The sequence below is a fragment of the Haliaeetus albicilla genome, chromosome 21, assembly GCF_947461875.1.
Source record: "Haliaeetus albicilla chromosome 21, bHalAlb1.1, whole genome shotgun sequence".
NCBI lineage: Eukaryota > Metazoa > Chordata > Aves > Accipitriformes > Accipitridae > Haliaeetus > Haliaeetus albicilla.
This window is the reverse complement of record NC_091503.1, coordinates 17,668,605-17,690,870: the sequence shown is the minus strand read 5'-3', so window position 1 is coordinate 17,690,870 and position 22,266 is coordinate 17,668,605. Positions and strand designations below refer to the sequence as shown.

Here is a 22,266-nt window from a genome sequence, read left to right as displayed (position 1 = left end):
GTCTCCCCGAAACCATTACTGTCCTGAAACTGGCCGTACCGCTCGTTGTACTGCGGGAAGAGGTTTTGCGGGGTGGGAAGAGGTAACCTTGCTGGCACGGAGCAGCGGCACGGGCGGGTCACTGTTAAGAAACATCCTGAAAAAGTTGGTGTGGGTCATTTTGGTTCGAAGCCAAGGCTTGTTTGGAACAACATGAGGGAAAATACTTCCAGCAAACTGGAGTTCCTGCTTTTTGATATGCCCCATCCTGAATGCCCGATACAAATAAGTAAAACAACATTGTAGACTTCTGAAGAGACTTTTTAAAAAAACGTATCTACGGCATTATATTTGAAAGTACAAATATTTATTGCCATGTTGTTAACTTCTTGCTTGCAGCTGAGCAGTCATGCTTTTAAATAACCACTGGTCTTTGATTAGAGTAATGGATTTGTAGTTAATCTCGAGAACTGGATCCACCTGTCATGGACCTGATTACTGTCAGCTTTAGTAACATACAGTCACTACAAAGCAGGTTCTTGTAGCAACATTTGTTTGTTGGTTTGTGGCTGTGGGTTTAACTTCTAAAATTTGTATCGGCATACATTCTGTAGTGTGCAATACTGCCAGTTTGGATCATTGAGAGTAGTGCCATGCTCTGTGAACGGTTTTGGTGATTTCAGCAGTTACTGTAAACAGGTTGGTGAAATTGGGCTGTGTTTTGCTTATCTGTGTGGGAGGTCTTTATCAGGTCATATATCCTAGTTTGTATTTTAATTTGAGAGTAGCCTACTTAGCAGGCAAATGTAAAACTTTTGGTAATGCATAATACTGTACAGCAGAAATGCAGATGATTTGCTGTTATTTGTTACATTTTGAAACGTAATTCAGGCATCTAAAATAATTTAAAATTGTTGCTAGTGCTTAAAATAAAACACCAGTAATATAGTAAAAGTGAAAATTTGCTTAAGTCATTTAGTACTTGTTCAGCTTCTCTAAATTTCCACAAATTACTAGATTCTTTCAAGTTATTGTATTTTGTCCTCTATTTGCCCCCTGCTTTAATCCTCCCTTAATCCTGTGTGAAGACATTATGGACAGTCTGTCATTAAGAGTATAAAACAAGCTGTTGTTTACAGTAGGATTTCTCTTTTCAGTTTGGTAGTTGACTATTATGACAATTTTACATTTTAGAGCTTCATATCACTGAGGAAATAATATCATATAAGCTTTAGGATGGGAAAGGCCACTTCACAGGCTTGCATTAACCAGAAAAGCTAGATTGAGCCCTTGTTTTTCCCTGGGTTGGTACAAAAGAGAAAACTGAACTGCAAATTTGAAAAAAAAATAAGACACCACAGAGAAAAAGTTGCACACCTGAGCTGGGTATGTGTGGTGCCAAGTACAAAGTGTGCCAAAGTCTGTTGTAGTGAAACATGAATCTCTAGGGCATTTATGTTCTAACTCATCATGCTCTGTAATTCCAGTAAAAGCGAAAGAAGCCCCTGACCCTGATGCCACACCAGGCTGATAAATGCAAGTACTTGGCAGCCTCATTTATTCTAATATTGGTGGACGGTGGCGGTTAGTGTCTTGCAGGATCCAGTGCTGAACTTCTTGGGCAACAAACCTCTGCCACCCTCCAGCATTTCCTACGGACTACTGCATGCCATAGCACTGCCGTAAAATTGACTGTTTATTTGTTCGCAGAAATCTTATCAATTTTTTTAGATACTTCTGTACGAAGGATGAATTCTCTAAAAAGTTGGAGAAGAGCTTTGAGTTAAGTGTGATACCTGCAGTCCTTTTTTTCACTGCATGTGGTTAGTTTTCAGTTGATGATGTCTCACTCTATGAGTTCTCTTGGTGATCAAGACAAGTCAAGACAAGAAAAACAGAGGTTTTCATCTTGGTATTTTGGTTCACTTTGTTAGAGAGCAAAAGGCTGGCATGAAATGCATGTGAGTTCTCCAAATTTTTAACGTATGTAACTCTAGCAGTTCAGGCCAGGGCCATCTTTGGCAGATATTGCTGAATCCCCTCTGAAAATGATGTCTTAAACAATGTACAATGATATTTGTTGAAACAGAGAAACGCAGGCACCCAAATCCTGTTACATTTAACTTCACTTCTTGTTATGTGCCTATGTGTACTTAGATGCAAAATGCATACACAGTTTATCTTTGCTGATGCTTTAGATGCAGATGCTGTGTTGTAAAATGTGTATTAGAATACTTTCAGGAAGTGTTTGGTTTGTTTTTTTAATATATATATGAAACTAACAACTGATAACTTGCAAGATGTAGTATGTATCTTAACTTGGCATAAACACTTGATCATCTGCTTGTTACTGGAGTCAACAAATAGTCTTGTTGAAGAAATGGCATTATTCAAGATAGTAAAGACTAGAGTGCATGCAGGCACTTTGGGGAATAAGATATAAAGCTGAATTCTGAGAAAAACAATAGGCCTAAATATATGAAAGTCCAATTTAAAACCCAGTCATAATTTGAATTGTCTATGATTGTTACTTTTTGTTAAATCTGTTTTTTAGCTTTGTTACGGAATCCGCTATCAACCAGTGATCTTATTTTAGTGTAGCGATGGCTTTTGGGGGGGGGATGAATAAAAACTTCTTTATATTTTTCACTGCCAAACTGGTGGTTGTCTGGTACAAAGTTTATAAATTGAGATGTCCACTAGGTCACTTGTTATTGGCATCTTGACAGCTGATGTAAGATTCCTCCCTGGTAATAGAGGCAGCAGTGAGTAACAAGGTACATGTTACGACTCCTCCACGGAAGCAGCATTTTAAGTAATAACACCTTAGAAACATTGGTGTATTGTCCACGCAGATGTTTCCTTTACACAGCAGGCTAGTCTACTTGAGAATGCTGCGTTCACACTCGTAAGAGGCCAATTTTATTGGTGAATTTTGCCAAGCCTGTGAATCTCAGGCCTGAGGCTTGTAACCAGCTGAATTTGAGTTTGTTAATCTGTTTGGACAGTCTCACCAGCCTGTAGCTAATTCAGGCATAAGGATAAGGACTATGGATTTGCATGCTGAATTCTGCATCTCCTATAGAGGTAGGCTGACAATAGATGCCAGTTGATTTGAGCTTGATTCTCCAGTCCCTGCTTACTCTAACCCTAATTTCTAGACTAGGCACCTTCTGTGGTTTGAAGGATTTAAAGGAACTAGTTATATTGAAGTGTTCTATTTAAAGAACACATATGGATCTGGGGGTTGTTGTTGTTAGATACAAATAGTAGAGTGTCTCCTTCCTAAAATATTGTAAAATTACATATTTCCCTTTTTTCTTTTTCTTTTTTTTTTTTAAAGGATCTATGTGAGAATGACCATGTTCTTCTGTCGCTTAAACTTTATATCTGGATCTCAAACTAGCTGTAATTTGAAGGAGACTCGTGAATATCCTGCTCCGTTATGAGAAGACATTCATCAACATAAAACAGTCTGGAAGAAGATTTCTCTAAGAAAATCAAAGAGTATAGAATCCTTTAATAAAACAGAAGACATTTAGAATTCATAAACTTTTGGCTATCCAGGTCTCAAAACCAAAATGAACCGTTACACAATCATGAAACAACTAGGTGATGGCACCTATGGCAGTGTGTTGATGGGGAAGAGCAATGAGTCAGGAGAACTTGTGGCTATCAAAAGGTATGCAACATCTAAATTCAGTAAAGGTACTTGCAAAAGCTTAAAGATTCTCACTTTTAACTTTGTTGTCTGCCGTCTGTGTATAATAGAAGAAAATTTCCCTTTTCTTTTTAAGGAAATCAACATAACAAAATTAATTTTTTTAATTAAGATGCTTAACAAGGTGATCGTGGGTCAGACTTCAGCTAACAGATCAATAGAGACACACATCAGTTTGTCTAAGTTACTGATTTATCTTGGCTTATAAAATTGCATGCTGCTTTTGTTCAGTTCAGACATGCTTCCTTCTAAAAATGTTGTCAGACTAACACCAAAGGAAAAGCAAAACTGAATGTGCAGTTGATTAATTAGGGAGTTTTATTTATACAAATTGTAAGAATTTGAAATACCTTCCTACACCCCGCCCCCAAATCTTTTTAGGTACTGCATTAAGTTTCAGATATTGCTACAATGATAACTACGAAGTAACAGTATGGTCAGCTAAATAAAGGCTGTCTCCTTGGGTCTAATGAAGTTGTGTTGTGCGTAATCGTCAGCATTGTCATACTTGCCTAAAAAGATTATTACAAAACAACAAGAATTGTATGAGAGGAGTGGGGAAGTTCTCCTTGTATTCCTACAGAATTGCAAGCAGGATGTAAAGTGCAAGTTGAAATACCAGAAATTCTATGTGCTGAGATTTTTTTTTTTTTTTTACTCCATATATGGATTTACTGCAGAAAGATAATTGTAACATAATTGACTGACTTTTGTTTTAAGGATTTCTGAGAATTTCAGGTTTCTCCATATACTGCTAGTACCGTTACCTAAGTTAATAATACTAATCTAAGTTTAAAAAAAAATACTCTGCAATTGATTATTTTCATTATTTTTAGGCAAAAGGAACAACATTTTGTGGGAAGTGTTTTTCATTCTCATGATTTCAGGATTTGGAATTCTTTTGTGTGATTTTTAAGTTTGGGATTTGAGGGGGGACAGTTTTGGTTGAAGATGCGTTTATTTTAAATTAAAATCTTGGGTTTAAATCTCTTCACTCTAGGCACTAGAACTTCACAGAAACACAGCAAATAACGACATTCACAACCCTGTCCCAAGATCTGAGCAACACCGAATATCCGTGTGTTTATCTGCTCATGACTTATAAATAAATGTATTACACTGTTAGATATAATGATTAGTTTAGAGACTGGTGTGTATATATAGAGAGAGTATTGCTTGAAAAAATGAAACCTTTTTCATTTGGTATTTAATACCTTGGAAGAGGTTTGTAAAAATGACTGATCAAGTCAGGTGCTTAATTATAATGTTAAGCAGTCAAAATAAGCAGATTTCAAAAATATAATTTTCTCATTTTCCTAGAACGTGCAACTTGGGCACAAAGAGGTGATTTTTCTGCTTTGAAATAGCCATGTTTTATGTGCAATGTCACTGTTGCTTTCCTTGTTATTAAGAGCACAATTCAAATGATACAAAGGGATTTTGTGTCCCTGATATTTTTATAAATACCTTGGAGTATCATGGTCTCTCTGGCTAACTACTCCTCTAAAAATATGTTTGCAGTGATTAAGCATCAAACACTTAAATTTCTAGCAATTCTAAGAGTTGAGGTTTTTTTTAATTATGTTGCTGATGGGTATTCTGGAACGTTTTAAATTGAGTTTAATACAGCTAATGCTCCACTTGGAAAATGACATGTTGAGATTTTTTTGTTCTAAAAGCATTCTGTACTGCTCACTGAAAATACTTTATCTTGGACTTGTATTTCAGAATGAAAAGAAAGTTCTATTCATGGGATGAATGTATGAATTTGAGAGAAGTCAAGGTAAAGTGGTGAACACACCACATTTAAAAATAAGTGTCTGGTTAGGTTTGCATGAAGGAAAAGGGCATCTACAATATCTGAGCATAAGGCCAGACTCTGTGAACTCTTTAAATGGGGGTGACAGATTCCACAAAACCATGAGCTGCTGACACTCCTAGACCTCCTGCTGCTTTGTGGAATATCCCACTATTCTCAAGCAGTGGCCATGTCTCATAGCCAAGCCTCTTGGCTTTGAGAGAAGATAAAGAAATTGATTTTGTGTGTGCGTGTGTGTTTTTCCATCTTGCTCTTTCATTTTAATGGCAGATTTCTACATGTATATCCAGTCCTTATATCCTGTATTTGGGGCATTTGTAGAAAGCACTGGGAGTTTTGGCTAGCCAAATGATAGAATAACACTTGAATTCCTGGGCTTAAATTCCAAGTCATCCCATCAGGCATCTGATTCTCTGTCTATACAAAACTCCCTGTCAAAGGAGTTGGGTATCCATAATTTAGGTTTGACTTACTGGAGATTGCACATAATCAGTATCTCCAAAAAGAACTCCTGTAAGAGAATCCTTGTTCATGAAAGTTTCATAACAAAAAAATTGCTGGGTTTTCTTATTCAGTTCTGTGAGCAAGAGCTGTTACAGCTTCAGCACTGTCTTTCATTGTAGGGAATTAGGTTTTTGTGTTAATCTTCACCCCAGCTATGATGTAAACCCTAGAAATAGATGTTTTAAACTACTATTTATATTGTTGCTGCTTTTATTTTGAAATTAATTTAAAATACTATTTTGTTGTTCTTTGAAATGGAGATTACAAGATAAATATGGACTATCAGATGGACGTGTTTTGTAAATTCTGTGCTAGAAACTTTTACATGTTAAAAACCTAGTTCTGATAAGGAATCAAAGTCACTGTCGAGTTATCTGAAGACATATTTTGCTCTATTACAGTCTCTGAAGAAGCTAAATCATGCCAATGTCATAAAATTGAAAGAAGTCATACGAGAAAATGACCACCTTTACTTTGTATTTGAATACATGAAGGAAAATCTCTATCAGTTAATGAAGGACAGGTACATCCTCTTCACAGAACAAATAGCGTGCTATCATGCTTTATTTAATGATTCTTATGCTATCTTGAAGAACACATTGGAATTTCTGGTTTTGGCTCTTCTTGCAGCCCCACTGATGCGAACAGGAGTTGCTGCACCTGCTTATCTGAGGGTAGAATTCTGCATTGCTCTGCATTACAATATTGCATATTGTAATGCTTTTGGAAATAAGTTTGTTCTGTTGTTAACACAACAGTTTGCATGTCTTTGGTGTGTAGAGCCATGAGAGAAATTCCAAATACTTTCTTTTTTTTTTTTCTTTATTAGCCTTCACTTTAATGTATGAAGGATTGGATAAATACTGTTCGTTCTGCTTTTGCTCATGGACTTTGCTTAAGGTGGGGATGGTCATCTGCATGTACACGCATGCATGCTTATAAGAAAGACCTATATATGGACTAACTGTGTGACGTTGCAATCTTGGACAAACAGTACGTAGCAAGGCTTGCAAGGTGGACTTTGGAATAGGACCTGCCTCTTCAATAACATTTTTCTTTGCTGAATTCTTTTGCCTTTAATGCGCGTTTCCTTCAGACATTGTCATGCACCTTTATCTCCTAATGTGCAAAGCTCTTAGCTTCGCATCCCAAGATAGCTAGCTGCTAGCGATATTAGCACAATGTTACCCTACAGCTGGGAAGCACTGCTCTCCATCAGGGTTCCCTTAAGGGTACCACTGGGTAACACATCTACCCCAGTGCTGCGCTGTGCGGTCTCTTCCTTGCTACGTTACTGTGCATTCCACGTTCATCTGGTCAAGCACACTGTTGGCCAACCACCTTCTACAGACAGAGAGTTATCATGAACCTCTCTGCAGAGAAGTCCCTCTACAGCACTTAAAGTAAGTGAAATTAAGGCCTGGCAGCAAGCAAGTTTTGAGATGAGAGCTAGTTGCATCTGTCTTACTTTGTGCGCAAGACTTGACGGGTCTGTTTTCAGCTGTTCATGATGTGTTGTGCAAAATGAAGAAATACATATGTGCTGAAAATACACTTTTTTTTTTAATTATGTGAAGTTGTTAATCTGTTTCTTCACAGAAACAAGTTGTTTCCCGAGTCAGTCATCAGAAACATGATGTATCAGATATTACAAGGGCTAGCTTTTATCCATAAACACGGTAGGTTTCGTATTAGAGTTTAACTGTGTAGCACTTTTTTTAGAAAGTAAGATAATGCACAGTAATAACAGGAACAAAAGTATCTAGCAAAGGCTATTAATTATCTGTAATAAAAATTATTCTTACCTGTTTCAAGTATGGTGCATTTTTAAACCACACCTGAAGTTACATTTTGTTTTCCTATATTCAGATTTTCCTCTTTCTTTTTGAAAGCATTGGGTACTGTTCATACACTGTTCAGTACTTTTTTTCCACCTTAGTTACCAGATGAATAAACAAACTAAAGAAACTTGTATGCTGTGCTATACTACGCATTTCTGTTTCCTCAAAAAGATCTATTTAAGGAGCATTTATGATATACTTTACAGATGGCAGTTTCTCCTGTCTTGAGATGCTAAAACTAATATGATACCCTATATCAAAAACAATATTAAAATAACTTGTTCACGAAGAAATTCAAACAGTCTCTTTATCAAATACAACCTGGATTTAAATATTTTAAGAGATGGGACTTTTCTAGGAATTACAAGCACAGTCTAAATAAGAGGTGCTGTGTGCTCACAACAACAACAAGTTTTACAGCATTTACAAAACTTTAATACTCATGTTTAATATCTGTCTGCAAACTGCATTCTGAAGTACTGGTATTAAGCTCCTTTGCATTTAGAAGTAGTAATTTACTCTCTTGCTCAGCTCTTTTATTTCGTACTTGTCCTTCACATCACATTGGTATCCTTAAAACTTTCCAAAGACAACAAAATATTAACTGAAAATGAAATAAGAAACAATGTTCCCAGTGATCTCGGGCTTTCATGTACCCTGCTGAGGCCTGTTGATGAATTCAGATAAATAATTAGTTCTGTTCAGTACTACCAAATAGCCAGAAATTGCCATTTCATGTCTTTCTGATCAAGATCATATACTGTTCTCTGATTATTAGCATCCTATTTTCCTTCCTCATTTCTACATGAAATAAGTGAGAAAATTAGAATTTAAGAAAAACTGCCATTTCTAAGTTACAATATTTAATATTTTGTTTTGACCATAAGTGTTTGGGAATGACAGATATGATAAATTTGAACATTTACATTTTACTAATAATTTCAGCCGATTTCTTACCGTGGTCATCAATTTCTGCATGCAGAAACTGAATGCTTTATTGTAGCAAGTGAATTTCAGTCAAATCTATCTATATTCTAACAAATTGTGTGTACCAATTAAACAGCAGAATTGATTTGCTTAGCAACTTACTTGCTGTCCAGGTATATAGGTGCTCAAGCCGGCAGGAAGCATCAAACAAACTTCCTGTGCCTGCATTACTAGTATTGGCATTCCTGAGCAGATTTCTGATATCTTTTATATGTCTGTGTCTGCAAATTGTTGTCACAATGATAAATAAACTAGTTAAAAATCATTCAAGGAATTTTATAAATCAAGTGTGTCAGATGCTCAATTTTCCATTATCCAAAACTGACAAAGCAGTTGTAGTTTTTGCAAAATATTTCGGTCTGAAATTGGTTTGTTATTTGATATTGCTGCAATAGCCAATTCATTTTCAGTTTACATTTGTTAATTTAAGAGCACTTGGTGTAATAATCACTGGAGGAAAAATGTGTGTGCTCGTTGGGGGAAGGGTTACCATTCTTTTATGTTGAATTGAAAAAAAAAAAAAAAAAAACCAAACAACAAAACCCCCCCTATATTCTTCCAAAACATCCCAAAGTAAATTTTGGATTATTCTATTAGAGGTTGCTGTTTAAGAAGTGAGGACAAGATAATTTGCTGTGTTCTTTTCTGTCTGGTCTTCTACAGGATTTTTTCATAGAGATATGAAGCCTGAAAACCTTCTCTGTATTGGACCAGAACTTGTGAAAATAGCAGATTTTGGTTTGGCTAGAGAACTAAGGTCTCAGCCACCTTATACAGATTATGTTTCTACCAGGTGGTAAGTATATTAAGAAGTTAATACATTATCTTAATTAATTACCTTTCTCTTACTATTTTAATTTATCTGTTATTTCTTTCCATCCTCATAGGTACCGTGCTCCTGAAGTTTTGCTAAGATCATCTATTTATAGCTCACCTATTGATATGTGGGCAGTTGGCAGCATAATGGCTGAATTATACACACTAAGACCTCTTTTCCCAGGCACAAGTGAAGTAGATGAAATCTTCAAAATTTGCCAAGTATTAGGGACTCCAAAGAAGGTAAGACTTAGAAAAACTCACACGAATGTATTTTAAAAGAAAGTTAAATAAAATTATTATAAAGCATTGAATGTTATCTCTCTTTCAGAACATACATATAAATTATTGGTTTAGTAAGTTTCCTGCAGACTTAGGGTTTTCTCAACTGTATTCCTCTCAAGCTTCCATTAAGACATGTAATGCTAGTCTGTTGTATATTAGCATCTGCTGTATGTCGTACCATTATGTGTAGCCTTGCTCTTCTCTGATGAAAGACAGATAAAATTGTTTAATTTAGTTTTTTGAAGCTATGCATATTGGAAAGAAAATCAGAAGTCTCCTAGGATTTCATTTTCCCACAGCCAATTTGCTTTCTTTTCCTGAAAGTGTAACTCTTCTAGGCTGGCACCCAGAATTTGGAGCTTGTAGAAGATAGAATAAATAAGACAAATTATGCTTTTCTTACTTTTAAAGCATAAAGGAAACATTTGATCTCAAACACAGATTTCTCATAAATATTATTAGCAATAAAAAGTAATGCAGGAAAAATGTGCAGTATTTTAGAGAGGAAACAATTATTTTCTGGACAGCCTAAATACTATTTAAAATTACAAGGAAGGTTTGGGTAGTGTGTATAAAAATGTATGCAATTATATTTACTTCAGCTAAAAAGTTGTTTTAGCAAATGGATATATGAACATGCAATAAAAGAATAAGCTTACCATCAAAATTCTGAATAAAATGGAAAAAAAACCATATAATAAAAGTATTCTTTGGAGAATAATGTAAGAGATGGCAGATGTGTATCAGTACTTTATGGGCGCAAACATAACTTGGTGAAATAACTGTACACAGAGTATCTAGATCTGGAAAACCTAAGGGTGAGAGAGGAAAACATCAATTTCATTAGTGTCCTAATGATATAAAATATAGCATAATTCTTTTCCAGTAAAGGACCTGTTATCAATAGAGAAGTGAGGAACAGAAAACAGAAATAGATTAAGCTTAGCTAGGAACATGCAGAGCTTTAAGTGGTGGGAAAGCATCCAAGAGAACATACTGAGAAACAGGTGCAAACTCATGACAGCACAGAGTAAAAGGTCAGAGGTGGAGAGTTATAGATGCTATGTTGTGGAAGTGAAAATAGAGTCTAGAGGACTAAGTGAAAATTGCTATGATGTGTAAAACAGTGCTTGCTATGACAATTGTGCATCAGAAATAATGTGTAGTATGAGCAGTATTTAAGTCTTGAGTTTTCAAACACATATATTAAGTTTTTTGAGCAGCTCACAAGTCTAGGATAGTAAGAAGAACATTTTGATGTATATTAAGAATATCTGTGAAAGAGCAACATACTAGCTTCTGGAACATTTTCAATGCATAGCATAACCAAGTTCTGGAAGTGCAGGGAGATCAGAGAGATTTTCACTGTGTGTAGTAGCAGAGCAGCGCTGAGCTGACTGCTGTGGTTCTTCTCTAACCTTGTAAGTAGTTAACAGAAGCAAATCATAACTATTTACACTCTGTCGTTCCCTGACTAGCAAGCTGATTGCTTGGGAAAGCAGAGAGCATTACCAGCTGAGTATTTCAGAGAAAACTGTAGCCTCTCCTAAAGACCCTAAGGGTTAGACTGTAAGTCAGCCCTCTAGGATCAGGAAGCTGTAATTAGTTCCTTTGTGCCCCCTGTCATCTGCTGGGCAGACTTGGGAATTTTATCTCCTTACAACAATGCTAAGGCATTCTTCAGGGAGATCACTGTGTAAGAAGAGTACTTAAATATTATGATAGGAATTATCGCAACAAATGATGCATTTGTTACAAGTGAAGTACTGTCCTGCATTCTGAAAAACATAAGCAGTTATTTTAATAGTCTGGTTTTACAGATAGTTTTACAAATAGTATTTTTTTTTTTCAGACACACATTTTAATTTATTCCATTATCCTGCAATAAGGAATTACAGGAATTATGCCCAGAAGCTACCTTCATTCCAATTTGCCTTCCTTTGTTTAAGTCCATAATACCATACTAATGACTTATGTGAGTTTGGGTTTTGTAAATAGTGACAGGCAAACTAAAATTTATTTTATAAATGAAGTTGCTTTATTTATAAGATAGTTGCACTGTTTATAAATACATTGCACCATTCAAGTACTGGCAGTGATGGTGCGCTTGTAGTATGCCAATTTAATGAAAAAGCTGATGACCATCTGAAAAGGAGAGATTAATGAAATGCATTTTCATTAGTCGAAGGTTGGCAATGGCACTTTAAATAATTCCAAATTCATTTTTTTTATAAATTGAAATGTATTTTTCATTTTTGCACTTGTACTATTTTCACCCTATCCCTGTACTTCACCAGTTCAACACACAGCCCTTGCTACTTCATTCTAAATTGTTCCTTTATCACTACCTCTGGCAGACAGGATGGCACCAACTCCAATAAAAGAGGGCGATGCGGAGGAGGAAAGAGTCTATCTCCATTAATTTAAATGAACAAATTATTCTCTGAGGTGGAATAGGAAGTCACTTGAAGTCTTGAGACTTATTCGAACCAGACGTGGTTTATAATTATATTTGAGTTCTTTGATTACCATAGACTGTTTTAACAGAGCTAAAACCGTTGTACATAAAAAAGTGAGTAATAGCTAACATGGTATCTTAAGACCAAATTCTATCAAATCAATCCAATTTACTCCTGTAGCAGTGTAACAAGCATTGCGGATAGAGGAGAAGCACTAATATCATACATTATCTTCAGTAAGGTTTCTGATGCTGTCCCTCATAACATTCTCATCAGCATATTTATATGAACAAACTGCACGGTAAGTGCATACCTGTTTTGAAAGCCTTATTCAGAGAGTAAGCTTTACTGGTTAGCATTCAAAATGAAAGACAGATTGAATAGGACTCTTGAGTGGCTCTGCATCTGATGAAGTTTTTAAATTGTATTAAAGGCCTTCTGATGGAATAGATTTTACTTCCTAAGTTGGTAGATAGCAGGCTGGGAAGGATTGAGTATGTTAGAAGACAAGATTAGAATTCAGAGTTTCTTTATAAAATTAATAGTTTAAAAAAAATTTCTTCAGTAGTGTGTAGAGTGCTGTACTTAGGCAGAAATAATCAATCACATAAATATCTGGGGATAACTATCCAGCTAGGACATCTGGTAAAAGAGGATGCAGTGCATTGTATGTCAACAGTATTTTGTTGCAACAAACACCATACCAGTGTGTAGAGAAAGGAGTATTGTCCACTGACACATGAACTAATCCTTCTGTTCCACTTGCTGTATTACATCCAGTTTAAAGTTTTGCCTTTCAAGAGAGAAAAATCACGAGTCCAGAGAAGAAAAACTTAAAAAGCCTAGACCCAGGAGTTCAATTGTTTGGGTTCCTTTAGCCTACACAAAGGAAGACCGGAAGAAAAAAGAAGAAATGCATCTTCTAATGTATAAAAAGGCTGTTCTAGAGAGAAGAAAGAAATAGTCCTCCTTGGTATCCATGGATGATAGCACACTCAGCAATGGTCTTTTATTGTCATAAGAGAAACCTACAGTTTTCTAATCTAGAGGATAATTAAGCACTGGAATAGACTGTTTAGAGCAGTTGTGGAGTGCCAGCAACTGGAAGCTTTTTGAGACTTAACACCTGTCAGGCAGAGACAAGGGCATGGACTAGATGATTTCTTGAGGTCTTTGATAATCCTATGGTTCTGTATTCAAACAATGCAATTATCAAGCAGTGAAGGAATTCAGGGTTTACTTTTGGAAAGTTAACTCTTTTTTTTTTTGAGTGTTTTTATTCTGGTGGTCATGGTGCTTTTTCTGTTGCAATAGCGTCTAGTTGTAATTTAATCATCGGCGATCTTAAAGGTGGAATCAGTGGTGTGTTGTATAGGCTGCATCATGGTTACACAACCGTAGTATGCTGGATAGAAGGGCCTCAGCTCTGCTATTCCCATAAAGAAGGTATGTTGAAGCCAGGTGTTTGAGTTCGTTTCTGTGGTAGATGGGATGTTCTGTACTGCTCCTGGTACTGCTGCACTCTTGTTCAGATAGAATATGTCCAAGTAGGGTATCAACAATGATGGTTCCACCTTTACCTACAGGAGAGTTTGAGAAGGACTGCCATTGGAGACTGATGCTGCATTCACTGGTGTCGTAATAATTGTAATGGAAAATAGGAATGCCTGTTTTCCACTATATAGGAAGGAGCTACGCAGACGAAGTGTGGCTCAAGATGCATAAAATTAAATTTGATCTAATACATCAAAGGTACATAGTCTTTGTTCTTTTTTTGGTACTCATTTTTCTTTCCTTTGAAACAGAGTGACTGGCCAGAAGGGTACCATCTTGCTTCTGCCATGAATTTCCGTTTCCCACAATGTGTCCCTATAAGCCTAAAAACTCTCATCCCAAATGCAAGTAATGAAGCAATACAGCTTATGAGTGATATGTTGAACTGGAATCCGAAGAAGAGACCTACAGCAAGTCAGGTCTGAGCACCTGAATGATTAAGTATAAGACTGAATTTTCTTGCATTGTTAAAAAATTGTAGATACAGAAACCAATTGATTGTCATAACACTGATGGCCAGAGAAATGTCTCCTCAGTTTGAATGCTTTGGTGGGAACGAGACTGAGTAGTGAGGAGAGAAAGTTCTAAACCTGGCTCAGCAGATATCATAAACTCTTTCGTTATTTCTGCAATGTTGTCTTCTGTATTGGCACATTCTAAAACTTTCTCTGTATAGGATAGAGAAAAATTTGGGCAGCAAGTTTCCTGAATTGTAACTCTAAGTCACCCCTGCTGCTTTCTTGTTCCTCCCCCATCTGTACAAAGGGGGATATTGAAAATTAAGGTTTGCTTTTTTGTGAAGCTGCAGATGGAATGCAGTACGAAAGAGTTAAGGATTATTTTTACTTGGAGATGGGATGTAAACTGTACTAAGTCATAAGGAAAGAACTTTGTGAAGAACATACCAATAGGTCACAAAGGTCACAATTAAAGTTAATTTTTAAAAACGTATTTCAAGTACCAAAGATGGTCACATTCTACTGATTTTTTTTAATTTTTTTTAGTATTCATACCTAATGCAATCCTATTTAGAAGGTATAAAAGGGGAATACAGTTGTGAAAGAAAAAGGACATATTGCAGGTTATCCTAGGTGGATGTAATGTAAGTGATTCAGAAGTGGTTAAGCAAATGGAACCAAATACAGCAACCGTTTCTTTCTACTTTATAAAGCGTATCTATTGTTACAGTCACTGAGATCTAACTGTAGTCCGGTGCTATGCATCCCTACATAGAATATTGCATGGCGCTTTATGAAAGCAAATAACCAGCTTTTGCCCAAATGAGTTGTTAAGGAAGCAGCTGCAGCAGTTGTGTAATCCACAGCCAAAAGGGAGAGTTTAATGCATATACATGGAAATGTGTACAAAGGCAGCAATTCTCAAGTGCAGCTGAGGCAAAACATCTCTTTGAGAACTAACAAAGAGTAGGATCCTACACAGAAGAAGTAGCAGAATGTGTTGTTTTGACATAGGAGGAGCTGTGGTGGTAAGATATGTCCATGCTGTGTTTCTAGTGGTGGATATGAAAAGGTCAGAGAAAAAGAATGAAATACACATCTGCCTGAAGACGGACACTGGAGTTTCCTAATAAACACCATGAAGGCACAGCAACCACAGTTAATATACTTAAAAGCAAAACAAAACCAGGGAAAGCTGGTGATAAGAAAATGAAGGAGAAACTTTGCTCATTAACATCCTCTAATTGTAAAACCCAGTAATATTAAATGGCAATCATTTAAAAAAAAAAAAAAAAGCTGTTCATTGAGTTCCCAAAATATAGTTAGCAGTGGCAACATGTAATAAATCGTGGTAAAGGTAGTGGAGACTACCTGTTTTAAGACTGAAATTTGTTACTGCATGAACGTAGAATGGTGTTGAATGTAAAATGCACCTCAAAACAAAGACTCCACAAAACCTAGAAGTAAAGGAGGGAAAGAAAGGACATGACTGCTGTAATATGTACAAGTGGATCCATCTTACTAAATTATATTATGGGAAGAGTTTAAAATACAGAACTGACAGTTATCAATACACACTGTTTACATATGATCTCATTATGCATCCATCTTGCATCTGTGCTGTAGAGCTTGCTCAAATGCTTCAGAAACCTGCCTAGATCCTTGATGAGGTTACCAAAGTCAACTTTTTGAAGTATAATTAGTGTATCTTCTTCTCTAGGCTTTGAAGTACCCTTACTTTCAAGTTGGCCAGGTTCTAGGACCTCCTCCACAGTATCTGGAGAAGCAGATGCCTATTAAACCAGTTCAGCCAACAGAGCCAAAGCCAGCTTTACCAAAACTGGAAGCTATATCCAAGCCAGAACCTCTGTCTTCACCTGATGTCCCTGACAAAACACAGCCACAACCCCTGTCAAAGGTTAACCACCAGCCCCTCCAGCAAATTCAGTTGCCTCAGAATACAGCTAACCAGCAAGTACCAAAACAGCAGCAGCAGCCACAGGCACAACCATTTTTTCCAGCTATTAATAAAATCTCATCACCGGTAAGTTTTCTTCAATAAATACTTAGGTGGTTTTATTAAAAATTCTTACTATATTCAACCAAGCGATCCCTTGAAAATTGTCATACTTTTTATTAGAGGGCATACACATAGATAATTAGGGACTAAGAATATAACTGGCCACTTACTGAAATTTTACAGCAAATTAGAAGAATAGATGGCTAGTAACAACAATGTATGTTCACTTATAATAGCCTTTACTGACATGCTTATGCAGTAATGTAGTTATGACACCTGTCGTTTATTGACCTTGGAGAAACTATTCACAAAAATATTGTTAGTATACAATAGAGAAGTGGGAAGGGAGAGCTTTGCTTGCCTCAAGCAGGAAAATACCTGAGAAAGTTCATCCAGTTCCTAAACTTGTAAGAATTTAACACGTAAGATTTTTAGCAAGATTAGTATTAAAATTTGGTTTGTAATCTTCATTTTGCTTTCCACTTATACTCACTGAACTACAATATAAAGTATGTTAAAAATAATAGATATTCAGAAAATACTGGAAAGCAAACTACAGTCAGATGAAAGGATAGTTTTAAAATCTAGTAATTTCTTTGGAGGAGAATGTTAAGGAAAGGCCTGACTAATTTCTTTCATTTGCTACATTTACTTTGGGGCCACAGCAGTTAGCACACCTAAATCCTGAGCATGATTGCCGTGAATGTTCTGCACCACTGTCCCCTACCTCTTGACAGTTCATCTACCACTGTTGAGAGCATGAGTTCAGCAAGGTACCAGTAGCAGAGGCTGAGCACTGAACTGGGTCTGCAAACAGAACATTAACTTCACTACTTCAGGTAGATTTGAGCAATTTAAGGATGGCAGTGCAAAAGAGCTACACTCAAAATGCCTACCGGCATTACTGTTATGTTTTGTGCTTAAAATCATTCTGAGACTATGACCAAAATAGGCACAACACAATGGGAAAAATTCCCTCAAAGTTCTTAAGCAATAGTCAGGAAGCGAACTAGATACAAAATATAAAATTTTAGAATTTAATTGAAGCTTTTTTCCCCTATTTAAAATAGAAGCAAGCAGCTAGTGGCCCTCAGAATGGTGCAGTAGGTCCTAAAAGCTGCAGAAGACGATGGGGTCAGACTTTGGTAAAGGCTATGGATAGCTGGGATGGCTTGGATGACACTGAATTTGGAATGTCATGTTCAAAGAAGCCTAGCATTGCACTGTTAAAAGAAAAGAAAAACAAGGAATGTCTTTTCAGGTAAGTCCTATAATTATAAAATCACAATTTTTTTAGTAAATAACGTCTAGTAGCTTCATAGATTGATTAAGACTAATCTGCTAAATTTTAAGTCACCAGAATTCTGCAAGAATGCAAAGAGCTGTACGAGCAGACCAGCTTTGGGTGTGGTGTTGATACAGTGCCAGTAATATCCAAGATGAATCAAATTTGTTTTCAGGCACTGTACAGTTTAGGTGTTTGTTGTGTTATTAAGAAACGATGTGTTTTACTGAAAGCAGACATACCAACTTCATTGCATTTGTTGGTTAAGTTTGGTACTAAGTTCTGCCACAGTTATCCACATTTGCTTTTATTCCGTAGTGTTGGATACACGTTTTTCTTCCAAGTCCCAGGTCAAACTCTCATGAGGTATGAGATTTGGCTGTTACTTTGTGGGAATAAATTCTACTGATAAAAGTAGGATAAGAGAAGAGCACTGTACTCTTCAGGCTAGGGTCAGCTTGTGGTATTCTGAGCTGGAATTGTTGGTCACATTGTTTGCACATTTTGATTTTTCAGTGTGCCAGAACCAAAAGCTTCATGCTATATCCAGCCAGGAGAGGAAAATAAGGTTCTGATGACAAGTGATTCTGGAAGATCAAATACATCAGCAAAACAGTACTATCTAAGACAATCAAGATATCTACCGGGTAAGGGTAAAAGTCAATACATATGCAAAATACAAACTGTGAACAATCTACGTACAGTACATTTAAAATTTAGACTTCACACTGGATAATTTTGTTTTTCATAACCAGGCTAAATTTTCAAGTTTTGGACTAAATGCCTTTCCCGGAATATATCTCATCACAACTGATTACAGAAGTTCCTGGCTATGTAAACGTGGAAGGGAGCTCAACACTGCTTGCAGTAACATGTAAAACCCTTAGTAATATGAATGCAACATCTCTTGGATTCCTAGGAATATATCCTAATTGACCCATAAGCAAGTGTATCTGAGGACTAAAGAAACTACATATAGTGCATAGTTCTCAGTTTTGCAGAGTCAGGAGGTTTGGGGGTTTTTTAACTTAAAGTTCTGATAAGCACAGTTAGCCTTCTTGGTAGGAAGTGTTTAGAATTATTAGCCACTCACACTGGTGGGAATTCACACACTCGCTTCCCTTCCCAAGGCAATCATCCTCCTTAAAAATAAATAGATAGCTTAGTCTAAATCTGGTGATTTTATCAGGAAAATAATATGAAATTATGTAATTGCTAGGAATAAGAATGGGAAGGAGGAGAGAGAAAAGGGAATGTTTCCTTCAGTTAGTATCTGAATATAGTCTATAATCAAATGATTTCCTTGGTGTCTTACTTACTGTCTTTTCTTTATTACCATGATGGTTTGCACAATTACAGTATGTGTATTGTGACTTCTACTGTAATCCACGTATGAGAGTTTAGGTGCCTCACAGAGAATTCCCCATTGTCAGGCAAATTGTTTTGTTACAATGTGTCACTAATTTTTCAGGAATTCATTAGGCCAGTGATGACTTCTGAATATGAAATCACTTCTTGAATGTTAAATATAGGATGCCCAGAGACTCAACAGTTTAAGTCCAAAAGAAAAACAGAAAAAAAAAAGGGGGGGGGGGAGGTTCCCTATCTAAAGGTAACACAAATGGGAAGTTCATCTGTATTTCTTATCTTTTTTTTAAGCATGCTTCTAATGTCTCTCTGGTTTTAGTAGAGTTTTCAATGAGAAAGGCATAGGTGTAAAAAATAATTAATTTCAGCACTTAAGAGAATAATAGCTCCAAGGAGCATATTTGTTATTTATCCATATTACTTTATTTCTGTTACCACTAGATCTGGGAGCTGCTTTCATGCTGTGTAATCCCATTAACTCTTGTAATGCTCGTAACATGCTGAAGTAACAAGAACCTCTTTATCCTGCTTTTTAACTTATCCCTTGAAGAAATAGTTTATTTTCAGCCTTGAGAACCCTAGTTTTTGATAGGTATTGTTAATTTGTGTTAATTGTTTGAGAGTCAAAAATATCAATAATAAGATTACAGTTTTATAGAAACCAAGTAACTGTACTAAAAAGGCTTTTAAAAGTTCTCTTGAAAGCAAGAGAATTGTTCTTAAATCAGTGTCTCTAGTTTTCATGGTTTCGCTGAAAAATCTAACCTAATCAATGGACGTTGTTCTTTTACATTAATGGTGTTTACATTATACCACAAAGAATTCAGTGTTGTTTTACTGTTCTAGAAATGACAATTTTTCATTGGTTGAATTATGTTTGAAAATTAATGTTTATAACATTTTCCATAATTTGTTTTCTAAGGTGTAAACCCCAAGAGTGTCTCTTTAGCAGCAGTCAATAGAGAAGCATCGCATGGAACCTGGAACAACCACTTCTTTTCTAAACCGCTGGCACATACGGGAGGAGGAGTGACTTTCAACAGAAATACTACAGGTAAAAGTGTAATTAAAAGTGGTCACATTGTATCTCATCATACTTTATTTAACTGATTTAGTTAAGACCATCTGGTTTAACTTCTGTTGTCAGGCTTAGCTTCTAGGCTTTTTTTTTTCTCTTGTTTTAATGACAGACTCTTAAAATAACAGCTTATTCATATGTAAACTATGTATTTTGCTTTCAGAGCATAAAGGAAGATAGAGCAGCCCCTTTTATAAAGTTCTGTCAAGATAAACTTTGTCCATAAACCTCTTAGACCATTATTTTACTGTGTTAATTTAAGCAAATAGTTTGACCTCATTACTGCCTGGTCAGCGTGCCATGGAACACTATCAAACAGCAGTCTCACATGTGAAAACAAGATGGTGGGTGGTGTGCTCATGTAATAAAAGTTCTGCCTAATATTCTAAACATGTCTTTTAACAATCTGCTAGCTTTGTCCTAAATACTTTGCTGCATGAAAAGTCCCCTTATCTTCAGCAAGGAACCTCCAGTAAGGTGCCTTTTGGTACTACGTTTTGTGAAGAACATTATTATCAGGATTTTGTAGAGTGAAGACTAAGACTAGTTAAACAGCTTATCTAAGATTTCATTGAGGAAAGCATCAGACTCAAGACTAAAATCTGTCTTCTGACCACCAAGCCCTACACTTTAAGTACACAGTCCTGTCACCCTGTTATGGGAGGTTACCTTGTTAACAACTTTGCAGTCATTGTCCAGCTAGCATGAGTCACTCCCAAATACTTTAATGCCAATAAACTGCCAAGCCTTACATGCTTGTACAGAAAGAACTTCAGAAGGTTTGTTTACATACAGATGCTGCACCCCTTTTTAATAGAACTTTAGTAGCCATTCTGCAGTGTCAACAAACCTGATTTTCCCTCTGAAAGTCAGGCGAGCTGCAAGTTGTTCATCTGAAATTATATGAAAGATTTTAGGAAGTGGAAAAATAACAGCACCTACCAGAATTTTGATGGAATAGAACAGACTTTTTTAAGCAATCATGATATGTACCTTTTTGTTTTCTGAAATACAGTATCTGGGTGCCTCAGAAGTAATTAATATATTCCTAAGATAGTCTTGCAAGAGAATTAGGCACAAAAAAGCAAAGAGCTGTTTCCAAAAGTATGCATCAATAAGCTAGACATCTTCCTACTGAATTGCATTGAAAATAAAATTAAGATGAATGCTAATGGTAAAAATCCTGTTGTTGTCTTACTGGCTTACTTTAGATATCTACCAAAAGTTTAAAGAAAAAAAAACTCTAAACCTGATCATTTTTGTATGTTTGAAAATACTTGGTATTATTTCCATCAGTATCTTAAATTGCATGTGATGTTTCATATACTGGGGAGGCAACAACATTTAAGACAGACACACACGAAACCAGGATGGCTGGTGCACTGAGCACGAAAACACAACACCTGTAAATTATGTGTTTTCATATTGACACAACTGAAATTTGACACTGTGCTGTTTACTGTTTAAGTAACTATGTTTAGTTTATTTAAGTGTTGGGTTTTTTTTTTTATCTCATCCACAACATTGTTCTAAGGTGAAACAAGATAAGAACAAATAGTTATAAATGCTTTATTTATGAAGAATTGTAAGGTTATGATCAGTCAACTTTGCAGATATGCCTGAGTGCTTAAACTTGTGATCTATGTATTTGTGTGACTGGAATGTGATTGCATTGTTGGTAAATCACATTTTTATTCCATTATTAGAAAGGACCTTGTAAAGTAACTTGTTAGAGTAACATTTCCTGCTTGAGAAAACATAGGAATAAGACATTATAGTTACAAAAATGTCAGGTATTTATTCTTTCTTGCTTTGTTTTCCCTCGCTTCTTTTACATCACTTAGCCATGTTCTTCATACACTTTTTCTAAAGTTCTGTCTTTCCATCGTTTTCTTCCTTTCATTTTCCTTGTCTACAGATGAGAACTTAATTATACCTATTGAAAAGCTATCATGCAAAGAAAGGTTGAATGAAAAATTAGAGGATCCAAAAGGTAATTTATAGCAATTATAGCCTGGTTCTTTGCACATTTCCTGTTTGTTTTACATTTTCTTGTAAAAATTGCACTTATGCAGATTCCAGATGATCATAT

General features: G+C 36.0%; 1 protein-coding gene and 1 long non-coding RNA gene across 13 annotated transcripts in view; one reads left to right on the top strand and one right to left on the bottom strand.

Annotated features, from left to right (window-relative positions):
- Positions 1–22,266, top strand: part of MAK (male germ cell associated kinase) — a 35,877-nt gene that overhangs the window by 741 nt on the left and 12,870 nt on the right. For 6 of the 12 annotated variants that reach the window (XR_011329141.1, XR_011329143.1, XR_011329142.1 and 3 more), the window contains exons 2-13: positions 3,323–3,661; positions 5,429–5,483; positions 6,425–6,546; positions 7,623–7,702; positions 9,515–9,647; positions 9,739–9,910; positions 14,217–14,384; positions 16,144–16,467; positions 17,514–17,704; positions 18,245–18,375; positions 20,019–20,150; positions 22,093–22,167. Coding sequence is in view for 9 of the 12 variants with exons in the window: in XM_069809073.1 (XP_069665174.1) it covers positions 3,561–3,661; positions 5,429–5,483; positions 6,425–6,546; positions 7,623–7,702; positions 9,515–9,647; positions 9,739–9,910; positions 14,217–14,384; positions 16,144–16,467; positions 17,514–17,704; positions 18,245–18,375; positions 20,019–20,150; positions 22,093–22,167 (1,684 nt within the window). In the remaining 3 variants the exon portion in view is untranslated. Of the gene's footprint in view, positions 1–566; positions 679–3,322; positions 3,662–4,700; positions 4,812–5,428; positions 5,484–6,424; positions 6,547–6,653; positions 6,698–6,819; positions 7,427–7,622; positions 7,703–9,514; positions 9,648–9,738; positions 9,911–14,216; positions 14,385–16,143; positions 16,468–17,513; positions 17,705–18,244; positions 18,376–20,018; positions 20,151–22,092; positions 22,168–22,266 lie in introns of those variants that run through there. The other 6 variants (XM_069809076.1, XM_069809074.1, XM_069809075.1 and 3 more) reach the window with 6 other exon arrangements.
- Positions 556–14,221, bottom strand: LOC138690319 (uncharacterized). Its single transcript, XR_011329145.1, has 2 exons — positions 10,612–14,221; positions 556–2,726 (listed from the first exon to the last, which is right to left on the bottom strand). It is a non-coding gene; the product is annotated as an uncharacterized lncRNA (long non-coding RNA).